Here is a 12,419-nt window from a genome sequence, read left to right on the forward strand (position 1 = left end):
CTCGGGTGGCTGAGCCCCAGCGGTGAGTCCACCGGCCTCCTGCCGCCCCTGCCCCTGGCAGCCCTCCCAGTCTCTGGCGCCCACTGCAGAGGCTGCCGGCTCACAGACGCCCGGTACCTGTGCTCACCCTGGGTCTCAATGCTGCCGGCAGCTAACCCCAGGCACCCCGCTGTCGAAAAGTACCTCTGCGTCACAGGCCACTCTGGGCTGCTTGAGCTGCACGATGAGCAGGCTGCTCTGCTCGCGGTCCTGTGTGCAGTCGATCTCCGTGACTGGGAAGGCCTGCTGCTGGGTGTCCTCGCTGACGCTCACCACGAAGAGCACATCTGACGTCAGCAGCAGGCAGCCCTCGTGCTCCTGGCCTGAGCCCCTCACCAGAACAACCTCCAGGGCCATGTGCACTTCCGGTCTGCCCAGAGACTGGAGCATCTTCCTGCATCAGAGGAGAAAGGTGAGGCCACAGCCAGCTTGGGAGAGATGCTCACCTCTCAGGGCTCACAGTTTGAACCAATGCAAGGGCCCTCACCAATCTGATGATTCATTTCATCTTGAAATGTGTAATTGTCACTTTAATTCTGATTCTGGTCAATCGAACCCAGCTCCTCCTGAAGACAAAGATACCCCTTGGTTTGGTGAGTCCTCTTCCCCCCATTAGAAATGTCACCCCTAATTAGGATACAGATGACCTCAGGCCCTCTCGCGGGCCCCGGCATCCCTGCCAATGGACATCCTGCCCTGAGTGGGACCTTCTGCTGCCAGCCCAGAGCTGTGGACCAGCAGCCTCTCCTGAAAACAGCTGCTCCTTTTGGGCTCCCCTGGAAGGGTGGCCCGTTAGCTGAGAGGAAGCCAGGCCCTGTTAACATACAGTGCACATGTACAGCTTAACCAGCGTCCAGATAATCTTACCAGACATATTTGACGTGGCTGTTTGGAGCCTGGTCAGCGTGCAGATCACTTGGCTGATAGCGCTGTTTGGGAAGCTGAGAAAGTCCAGCTCCGTGTAAAATACCTGTAGTAAGAGAAGTAAGGGGGTTTTACTAGTTGTTTTCTGGAAAACAGCTTCATGCTACAGTGATGTCATCTGCTCAGAGGCATCTATAAAACGCTACAGATCCAAAATGATGTCACATCTCTGGAAGTAAGTGTATAGATAATCATTAAACATTGCAATGCTCTTAACCCAGGTGATCTTCTATTAGCTGCAAGCTGAAATATGGATGAGCTACAGTCCAAGTACAGGCGGGCAATTAGAGGAAGCATAATGCTCCTGGGAATAGTCAGGCCTGAGCAATAGCTTACACATCATTTACAGTTGATGTGACACAAAAGTCAAGACTGTTAGTTGACTTCCTTGCTTAATATTACAATATGTCTGTATCTGCGGTGTGGCTGGTCAAATAAAAAACACAACACAGATGCACACAAAGGCGTGTGGTTGCCTAGATACAGTATTTAAATGACTTGGTCCAGCTGTTAGACATGAATCCATATATATTTATGAGCGCTCGCGGGGCCTCTGGTTTATTACACGCTCTCCCCGGTGCCAGCACCAAACGAGGGCACCCAGCGGCAGCCACGCAGTCCTCCAGAGACGCTCCGGAACCAGAGATGGTACAGCCTGTGTGCTTTCTGAGGGCCTGTAAATGTTTATAAACGAGGCACAGTCATTAGACTAAGAGTTAGTGGTTTGTAAAACCTTCAGAGAGGTAATAAAACTTTTACAAGAATGATGGAAACCAATGAGGCCATGTGAAGCTCTGCTCTGAGATGCTCTTACATAAGGGAGAAACCCCACAGCCTTGGGAAACACGCAGTGAGGGACAAGGGCGCTTTCAAGACCAGAGGAATTTATGAAGTCTAAGTTGACTTTATCTTGCTGCCATCCATGGCAAAAGGAATACTGTTTCTGTGAATGTGTAAGTATTTGATAAGGGAGCGTTTAACTTTGTCCAGTTATGAGTTGCAGCAGTACTTTTTGTCAGTTTCCCTGTGAGTGAAAATGTCATTCATGGGAGGAGAGGGAGGCAGGCGTGAGGGGGAGGCGGCGAGGGGAAGGGGCGGGAACACATGTTCCTGTCTGTGTGGTCTCCTAAAGGAGCCGCTCCGGATGGCTGCCTGAGCGTGGGCATTCTTCCTGCTCTCTTCCTCTCAGACATGGGTTTTATGCCCTAATCTGGCTGCCTCTTGTCAGATCTAGCAAGGCGCAGAGCCGCAGTCAAATGTACCCCGCGGACTTTACGGCCAGATGCAGCTACACGTGCAGAGTGCCTGCTCATTGTTTGAGGTGCCAGCCAGCCACCACTTCATGACCAAATGATACCGATTTTAGGCACAAAGGTAACAATTCCAGAGCCCTGGCGGTCCTGTTAGGACTCTGTGCTTTCACTGCAAGGGCAAGTGTTCAATCCCTGGTTGGGGAACTAAGGAAGATTCTAGAAGCCTTGCTGCTGCTGCTAAGTCACTTCAGTCGTGTCCGACTCTGTGTGACCCATAGACGGCAGCCCACCAGGCTCCCCCGTCCCTGGGATTCTCCAGGCAAGAACACGAGTGGGTTGCCATTTCCTTCTCCAATGCATGAAAGTGAAAAGTGAAAGTGAAGTCGCTCAGTCGTGTCCGACTCTTCGCAACCCCATGGACGGCAGCCTACAGGGCTCCTCTGTTCATGGGATTTTCCAGGCAAGAGTACTGGAGTGGGTTGCCATTGCCTTCTCCACTATAAGCCTTGTGGTGAGGCCAAAAAAAAAAAGTAATTCCAGTTACCTATTTGAGGAGAAGGGGATGACAAAGGATGAGATGGCTGGATGGCATCACTGACTCAATGGACATGAGTTTGAGTAAACTCCGGCAGTTGGTGATGGACAGGGAGGCCTGGCGTGCTGCAGTCCATGGGGTCGCAGAGTCGGACACGACTGAGTGACTGAACTGACTGACCGTCACCATTTTGCAGTAACTTACACTGCAGACCTGCTGACACTCATTTCCACAAGCAAATGTCAAACTGTCTTCAAGGTAAAGTACCATATTTATTGTAGTATCTATGCATTTATTTCACTTTTAAAAGACTTCTTTTTTTATATTGGATGGTTAGATAGCATCACCAACTCAATAGACATGAATTTGAGCAAACTCTGGAGATAGTGGAGGACAGAGGAGTCTGGAGTGCTGCAGTCCATGGGGTCACAAAGACTCAGACATGACTTAGTGATGGAACAACTATTTATGTAAAGTCACGTAATGTGCTCTGCCCAGAATGCAGAAAATTAGCACAGGAAGAGGTGCTTCCTTTCCCACACCCCCACTGCGTGCACATGGCTTTGTGGAGAGCCCTGGCACCATCCTAAGGCGGTAGTTCCACGAGCCTGGGTTCTCTGCACCAGTCTGCTCTGGGAATGGTTTTCAGTGGCAGATGATGCGCCTGTGCTGACCTTGGCCAGGAGACTGGGCCTGGCTGCAATAGCAACAGAGTCTGATGGCGAGAAAGCCATGCCTGACGCCAAGCTGCACGGGCAGTGTGCATGCATCCACCGACACATGCGTGCTCTTTCATTTCTTCAAATTGCTCACCAGAAAAAGTAAGTCTACTCTCTGCTTCAATATATTCGACTTTCTGTCCTCAACCTCTAACTCGTTACTTTTCATTAAAGCCTGCTTTGTTAAATGACTATAAAAAGATTCCATGACACATATACACTGAAATTACTAATTGATTTCCTAGCTCTATAATTTTATCATAATTTATTAGTAGTAGTCTAATTCTATTCTTCGTGTAGATAAGCCTAAGGAGGTGAGAAAAAGAACTATTATTTATAGCTTTATCTGTTTTATTTTTCACTCCTTGGTCATGTGAGGGGCTAGATTATCTTAGGGAAACCTTGGTATAGTAACGCAAATTAACCAGTGACGTCTGAGTTGGCCAGTTCTCCAGGACTCACCATAGCCAGTCTGTGACACCAGCTCAGCAGCCCCTCCGATGGGCTTCGTGAACACCCCCATGATTCCTTTCCCCACGCCAGAGATAACACCCTTGGCCTTGTGTCCTGCTGAAGCTTGAGCCTCCGATGTTTTCTGGAAGTTCTGCATTGGCTGATCAACTATACCAGCAATTGCACCTGAAAAATAATGAAAGCCTGGGTAAGGACGGAGGCATGAAATCCTGAGAAAGGGAAAGCTTTCAATCTGGAACAGTTTTGTTTGGATTGAAAATGAAACCCCACCCTCATTATAAAGCGCTCTACCATGCACTCATTTACCATTTATCTAAGTACACTGAGGCTATTTTAGACATTTATTATTGCAGTATCTTCATCAAAACATGATGTTCTGACTAGGTTTGACCCAACACAGCCAGGATCTATGAAGTTCAGTTTAGAATTTAATAAACATGCCAGACTATTTCCAAGTGCACCCACACACCTTTCTCCAGAAATCAAGCAACACGGTTTAGAGAAAAGCAGGAACAATTCCTTAGGAGAGTGAGCAGAATATATTTTCACTGAATCTGGGGATGAAAAACCTGAAAAGGGTGAGCCTCTTTCTTGTTCGCTCTTTTAGTAAGAATAAGAGCAGTCGTTTAGTATAACATAATATTAATATATTAAGAATTACATAGTAAGACTAATTATTGATATCGTAATAATTACTTCTATTACAGTAAGTCTGTCTCAAGGGCTTACTGTATGCTAAGGGCTCACTTGTAGGAGATCGTTAATTCTCACAATCCTCAGGAGTCATGGTTTTATCCTCAGCACAAGGCCACCAAGGCACAGGGAGGTTAAGGAGTTTTCCCAAGGTCACACAGCTGTCCTGTGCTTGCGCCAGGATTTGGGTCTAGGGAGTCAGAGTCACAGCCTCATTCTTAACCACCAAGCTAGTCACTGATCCTGTTTATAAAACAAGCTTCTCTCCTTGACCAGTCTTGGAAAAAATCTCCTTTTCTCTCACTTCAACTGAGGATTGGCCACTTAACTCTTCACTTGAGAACAGCTAGAAGCCCAGAACTCACGGCTGTCTGCTCTAACAGCTTTCCCAGTGGGCAGCCGGGCCAGGCGTGGAGCTGGCGTGTGAATCCCTCGGCCTCTGTGGGTCCCCTCCTTGCTCCTTGCACTCTGAGGGACCAGGGGTGAGTTTGAGTAAAAGGCCTCAAAAATCCAGATTTTTCTGCCACAACGGAGTGAAGGGTTCCCTAACCCAGCAAGAGGTAAAAATTTCATTACAATTCTTGACAGAATTCTGTTTTCAACTCAAACCTGCTAGGATTAATGAAAATGCACCATCCCTGGGTAGAAATTTTAGCTAATGTCAAATCCCATTATTCCAAATGCCACTAATTCAAAGTCTCCTGGGTAAAGGGAGATTTCCAGGTCTTAGTTAATGACCTGCTAATTTCAAGTCATATTCCATTGAACAAAATCCAGTAAAACAAAAAGGCCAGTTCCTTTGTGTCAGTTATAAAGGGAACATTCTTCATGGATTCCACTCTTCTAAATTTTGACAGCGCCATTTAAGTTTATATATTGACAGATTAACAGTGACCTGAAGCGAAGGGTCTGTTTCCCAGCCTAGACCACAGCTTCCCAAACCTCTTATTCAAATGATGCTGGAAGCAGAGGAGGCTGCTCATGGTTGGCCTGGGCCGCCGTGGCGGTCAGCAACCACAGGCCACGGCGGGTCAGGGGCTCTACGACACCCAGTCTCGGGGCCTGGGCTGGGAGCTCGCCTCGCGTCTTCAGTCTGAGGAATCTGAGGTTCTGTTCTCCATCTGAGGTCAGGGCAGCTGGGAAGTATTAACGGAACCCGCTGCACTGGGAGGGGCAGGAACCCTGGGGTCTTCTCTTCAAATCATCTCACGGCAGGCATGAATGAAAAGCATCATATAAAAGAATATAGCCTTTGCGATGTCACTTCCTGATTTCTTTGAAAGACGCCCATGCTGAGAGCAGAAAAGGTGGGGTAAATAATAACAAATCTACTATCAAATTAATTGCCTTTGCATTTTTCTGGTAGAAATGTCTTTTCTCAGGTGCAGATTTCCATTAAGACTATTAAAACTGAGTTAGGAGGGGGGCAGGTGAAAATCTCCCATTTTCCCTTAACATGTCAGGCCTGTGCCTGGGGCAGCCCCCACCCCGGGCTCTGACCTCCACCTGCCTAAGCGCAGAGAGGAACCGCAGCAAGGCTCCCCTCTGATCCTCCACTTTCTCCAGCCCCCGGCCGCAGTGAAGGCTCGGTTACTGGGGCTTTGATAGATAACCTCTTCTGGCCGTCCCCGAAGTGGGAAGCCTGAACACTGTGACAGGTGTTAGATCCTAAGAGGCAGAGGAGGAGCTGTGGGGTCCCGGGGTCCCGGGTGGGATTCTGGCCCGACGTACACACGGGGCCCGGTTGCCTGAGACCCCAGCCCCGCCCACGAAGCAGCTCTCAAAGAGGCAGAGGGGCTTTCTCCATAAGCCTGATCCAGCCAAATCCCACCACCGGTAAATTATTTACTGCTGTATACTCCAACTCTGCTCTGAGGCTTTAGGTAGTGGAAATGGATCCCAAAACTTGTCTGCTGGGCATCAGGCCATGGAGGGCAGCCATGTGGAGCTGGCTGTGATGTGACGAGGTGAAGCAGGGAGGGGAGGGGGCTTCCAGGGACCCTTCCTGTGCCGGCCAGCCTGGCTTCGCTTTCTCCTTTTCTTTTATTGCCGTGCTGCGTGGCCTGTGGATCTTAGTTCCCCAACCAAGGATCAAACTCATGCTCTCACGTGGGAGGGACATGCAGAGGCCTAACCACCGGACCACCAGGGAAGTCCCAGCCGTGCTTCCTTTCCTGCCCTTCCTTTGGTGGAAGAGGGGGGCTTGCTCTGTGAAGCAAGGAAACGAAAAGGCTCTCCTCACCTCTTCTGTGACTCGCTCAGCTTTAGGCTTGGTCACTATTGATGTTCTGCCGGTGTGGCTGGTCCAGTGCTGCCGTGTTGCATGTTGTAATTTTATTTTGGGCTTTTTTGTTTTTAATCACGATGGTGGAGGCACAGGCTGTGACACCGCTCCAAAGCTCACCGTTCCACGGACAAACAAGCCCCACAGAGTGTACTGGGTATCCCAGCTTGAGGCTCGCTTGTTTTTGACCAGAACAGATCAGCAAACTGAGAAGGAAGCATGCTCGTTGTTCTGAAACTCCCTTCTAATTGGAACGCAGGGTGCTGATGGCTGAGGGCGGCACCAGGGGGACCGCGGGCCAGCACCTTCTGGGCGCCCACGTCCTGACTCACCTGGTGGAGGTGTTGTGGCCGGGATTCTGAACGTCATCCCGAGAGTGGCCATGGAGATGGGGCGTGGCTGCTGGGAAATCCAGCAACTAACTCTTAAGTCAGAGAAGGGAGTTCTGACAGCCTGCCTTTGGTATTCATGAGAGAGAAGTCCCATCTGGGAGGTAATGTGCCCGGTAAGTGCCACATGGAGATCACATCTCCTCTCAGCAGGCTCCAGGCTGAGGTAGAAAGTGGGGCTGTCTGGGGAACAGAGCTGCTAAGTGTGGGCAATCCTGTACTTAGAGTTGACGCCAACTCTGCAGGCTGGACAGTTCTTCCAAAAGCCACTGCTTTCTGAAAACAGTTGTAGACCTCCTCCAGGAGCTTTGGTGGCATCCCTCTCTGCGCCATCATTTCCTTGCTGACCCGGGGCGATGGGCCTGGCCAGGCAGCTATAGATGTCCTTGGATTTTTCAAGAGCCTCATAACACTCCACAGTGTCCTCATGAGGGCTGAGCTGAGTCAAGAAGGCCCATCAAACTCATAAACATTTGGGGGAAATGTGTTTTTCCTACTCTGCAACTTTCAGTTGTTCAGTCTCCCCACATCCTGATTGTTTCCAGGCGTGGAGCCCTTCAGGGTGGGTGACATGTGGAAAGACCCAGGCTCTTGTCCCTTCTGGATGCACGACCTGGGCAAGTCAACTAACTTCATCCACATCTAGGGTTTGAAGACCAGACAAGATGACTCATGTGGAAGTGCTCTGACAACCCTGAATTGTTATTTAAATATATTTTTACTAACTAGGTCATTTATATTTACGTCATGTATGAAGTGTTATTTAAATATATTTTTACTAACTAGGTCATTTATAAAGGAAGAAACTGAGGAACTAGGTTTTTTATTTCACTAAGCGTGGCTATTATATATAAACAGCTCTAACTTCAGCTGGGCACTTACTGGCATGCAGCGGTTTTATACACCATTTCTGGGGATGTATTACATGGCGACAAATCCATTCTAGCCTCCCTTTTTTCTTCCTGCCATACATCAAGGACCAGACGTTTTGAGATGACCCAGTGATCATGTGGGATACAGTTATTGAACTCTTTCAAGAAAGGAAGCTGGTTGGGTCAACCTTAGTCTGAGGAGCACAGAAATGGACACACTGCTCATGGTGTGTTGCTGGGAGCGGAGCTCCTGGGGGCCCAGGGTCAGAGCACTGCTGGCAGGCGCAACCAGATTCACATCATTCCTGGAACTCCTAGGTTTGCGGAAATTAACTTTAGATTCTGAAAGACTCCATGAGCCTACTGCAATTTCCATAGACAGCCTAAATGATTCCCTTGCATGGAGGAGTGTGTACAAAACATGATGACTATAGCAAAGTTCAAAGGTTTGGGATTATTTATCCTGGTTAATAATAGGAGCCATGCTCCAAAGGGTGACGTCACAAAGGCAGAATCACAGCTCCCCACATAAGTGATTTCTACCACCCCGCACAGTCTCAGACAGTGGAAAACAGGGAGTGGGTGTGGGCATCTCTGGGTGGGAAGAGCCCAGATCAGCCAAGATGGAAACAGCCACATGCCAGCCAGCTCAGGTCTCCTCTGCTGAGTGCCTCCGTCCAAGATCCTGGACAGTGGGGAGGAAGCACTCCTGCCCACAGCAGAGGGCATGCAAGGTCACAATTCTTAGCAGAAAGAGGTCCCACGGTTGCCAGATAATGACCCAAGGCCTCCACAGTAACCTCACAGTCACTTCCTATGGTTACAGCAACCGGACTAAAGCTAAAGCCAAGATGCCCCAGCCACTGGTCAGATGGCTCTCTTTGCTGAAGAGGTCTGGTCTCTGGTCTCGATGGAACCAGACGGCCCTTCTCGTTCCCCTGCTACCATAACATAATGAAGGTGCTGCTGACCAAGCACGGACGCTGCATCTGGCACGCAACGGACCACCACTACTTCTAGTAACGGCAGTGTCATTTCCAGCACGAATTTACAGAAGAGAAGCCCTGAGGTCACAAAGATAGGGACCTGGAACCCGAGCCTGGGGGTTGCTGACTCCTGAGGACCATGTCCCGCTCCTCCCCGCCCCCTACCTACAGCAAAGCAGCCACGCCACCAGTGAGGGGTTCGCTCCTTAAGCAGCTGCTCCACCCCAGGTCCCCATTCCCACACGTTACCACCGGCCATGCCCCACATCCCTGCAGGTTCGTTAGGACTTAAACAATTTCTGGTAACTGCACCTGAACTTGAAACATCTCACTGCTTCCTGTCAGAGCCTCACTCAGCTGGCCGCTGTGAGAGGAGGCCTTGTGTACAGAACTGCAGCCTGGAGAGAGGGCAGGTCCTTTCAAGCTCATCGTTTCTGACCTTTGGTCTCCCTGCTTTGGGCCCCTTTGATCTCCCAGAGATGCAAACTCCTTCAGATGCTCAGCGGGCAGGCGGCCAAGCAACACAGTTTTAAATTCCTTTGCAAACAAATAAACAGAAGATACCCTTGAAAATCCTGCTCTGCAAAATTTCAGCTCTGAAGCTTCCTTTTTTTATAGATTTTTTTTTTTTTTCCCCAGAGCAACTTGTTTTTCAAACGTTTGTAATATTTGGAAATACCCAGAGCAGTCTTCCCCTCTCCGTGTACCACTTGGCTGCTGGACAAATGGCAATTACTCGGAAAAATAAAAGGAAAGAGTGGGCTCCTCACTGAAGTTTACATGACATTTGCACATGGCTCAAGTGTTTCTCAAACAAAAGCAGGCGATTCGATTGCTGATTGCTCTATCTGAGGAGGAGAGGGGGTAAGGCTTCAGGAGGCTGGCCGGTTACTCCCTTGGGCAAGCAGGCAGCTGTGGGCTGACATTCTCCAGTTGACGCCCCGGAGCGGGACCCTCCCGGGAGAATGACGCCTTAGGGATGCCACGAGGGAGCAGAGAGGAGGCGCGGGAGAGGCGACTCCCCCTAGCGCGCGGAAGGGCGGGGCCCAGGCCCCAGGATGGCCCTGAGCAGCCACACCAGGATCGGCGTGGGGACCAGGCTGCGGGCCTCTTCTCAGCCTCAGCTTTGTCTGCAGGAAAACGGAAGGGCCACACCACCCCTGGTTCCGGCCGGGGGTGGGTACCTGGCCCCGCCAGGGCTGTGAGCAGACGCCTGAGCGCCCCTGCCACCTCCCCCGCCCCTTACCGAGCAGACTGATGCCCAGCCGGGACAGGCCCTGCCGGAGCCCCTCGCCCAGGCTCTCTGGGAGCTGCCGCCGCCACTCTTCCTGCCGGTTGTAGTGCTCCTCGTCCAGCGACAGCCGGTCCATGTTCCGGGCCAGGCTCGTGGCCAGGTTGGTGATGGACGTGAGGGTACCTGAGGACACAGAGGCACGTGGGTTTGGGGTCCTGGTCACATGGATGCCGGCCCCAGGGGAGGGGTCCCCGGAGCGCTGCGGGCGAGCGGAGTCCACAGCGGCCTTCTGGACTCGCCCGTGGAGAGTGAGGGCGGCTCCTCCCTGGGCAGGGTGAGGCCTCGGCCTTCGGAAAATGAGGTGAAGGTGAACACTTGCTGAGGAAAGGTGATACACTCAGTCCTAACAGAGGATAGGATTAGACCCTCCCTCACCAGAAAAATGCCTGCAGTCTCACACAGAGCTATCATGCGCTCATCTGACCGCCAGGGCTTGGCTTCAATAGTTAGTTTTGAAGTCCTCAGGGAGGCCCAGTTTTTTGAAGGTTGCAATTTGCCGGCTCTCATTTGAAAGGGTAAGGTTATGTTGCTGAATTTTAAACAGATTGTAAAGGAATGTTTCCACTTTAGAAGTAAGATCTATTCTTCCCCATTACTCTAGTCATAGTAAAGGAAGACACTCAACTTTATCATTTGACAGTCAGGAAATAATTATTATGCCACAGAGAATATGTGTAATTTTTATATTCAGGGTGTGAGCTGGGAAAAAAAAAAGTGAAGACAATAAAGAGAGTAAGGCATGTGAAAGCCAGGATTCTATCTGGTTTTCCCAAGAAAGGCTATTTCTGCATCTTGCTCAAGACAGTCATAATCCCCTCCAGCAAGTCTGCATAGGTCTCAGTGAGCAAAACTGAAAGACATTAACGGACATATCCTGAAGCTAACGAATTAGTTCATCTGTTATTGGATGTCTAGGTTCAAGAAGAAATGGAAGATGTTTTTGCAGCTGCATCTTTACCAGTCATCTGAAAAGAAAAAAAAAAAATCCATGTACACACACACACACACACACACACACAGACAAACCAAACAGATTTTGCTAAGAGGAAAGAACAAGTGTAAAAAAAATTCAGTGAGTCACTACGCTAAAATTACCACTGGAGTTCGATTTAGCAGGTGTTGGTTGTCTTATTTTAAAATAAAAACAACAGAACCACAAAGATTCAAGTGTCAGGAGTGAGAAATCTGCAGTGACTCACCCTTGGGTTCCTGCGGCTCAGCTCACAGGCCTCCCGGATGACCGGGGGCCCCGGGGGGAGTGGCCCTGTCACTGTCCATGGAATTTGGTTTATTGCTCTTGCTGTTCTCTTGCCAGTCCCCCCTCTATGGATCATGGGTTCTTGTATTTCAAGCTCAAGTCTTGTTTGAAGCCTTCTAGAGACTTGTATAACCTGACCACTCATAAGAGAGTTGCAGTACTGTTGACTGTAAAAGGTCTTTTACCGGGCGGAGGGAGAAGGCCTTTGCCCTGTTTCCCCTGCCTCCCGCTGAGAAGAAACGGGGACTCAGATGGACCTTGTTAGTTCCTGAGTCACTGCCAACTTGACCAAAATATGGGCAAACAAACACGGATGAAAGGGAAGCACGCTGCTTCCCGAGGTGGGGGGTGGGGGTGGCCGACTGCAGTTTGGCTCCTGCGCCCGATGACGCGTCCTGGCCACAAGGTGGCGCTGTGTACGTGGCGAGCCGGGGGAAAGCTGGCCCGCTCACCTCCCCACCGGCTTCCACTGTCAAAATGTATCCTGCTCCTTAAGAAAGTTATGACAACTGTATCTACATTAAAAAATATATGTATATGATGAGGCAACACAGTGTAGGATTTCTGATGTTTAGCAGAAGTCCTAAACACCTTTAATATTTCTGCATTTATCACATGGAATAACAGTCGAGCCAATCCTTGTTTTCCCAATGGGAGGTTTCAAATTCTGAAGTTTCTGAAACATTTTCACACAACTAC

At 49.9% G+C, this 12,419-nt stretch overlaps 1 protein-coding gene across 7 annotated transcripts in view; it reads right to left on the reverse strand.

Moving 5' to 3' along the window:
- The window catches only part of VPS13B (vacuolar protein sorting 13 homolog B (yeast)), an 805,833-nt gene that overhangs the window by 5,721 nt on the left and 787,693 nt on the right, over positions 1 to 12,419 (reverse strand). For all 7 annotated transcript variants that reach the window (XM_010863525.1, XM_010863528.1, XM_010863522.1 and 4 more), the window contains exons 58-61: positions 10,415 to 10,585; positions 3,933 to 4,109; positions 907 to 1,009; positions 184 to 433 (exon numbers count right to left, since the gene is read on the reverse strand). In XM_010863525.1, the coding sequence (XP_010861827.1) occupies positions 184 to 433; positions 907 to 1,009; positions 3,933 to 4,109; positions 10,415 to 10,585 (701 nt within the window). The remainder of the gene's footprint in view (positions 1 to 183; positions 434 to 906; positions 1,010 to 3,932; positions 4,110 to 10,414; positions 10,586 to 12,419) is intronic.

This window comes from Bison bison, unplaced genomic scaffold (assembly GCF_000754665.1).
Source record: "Bison bison bison isolate TAMUID 2011002044 unplaced genomic scaffold, Bison_UMD1.0 scf7180017864491, whole genome shotgun sequence".
In the NCBI taxonomy this organism is placed as follows: domain Eukaryota; kingdom Metazoa; phylum Chordata; class Mammalia; order Artiodactyla; family Bovidae; genus Bison; species Bison bison.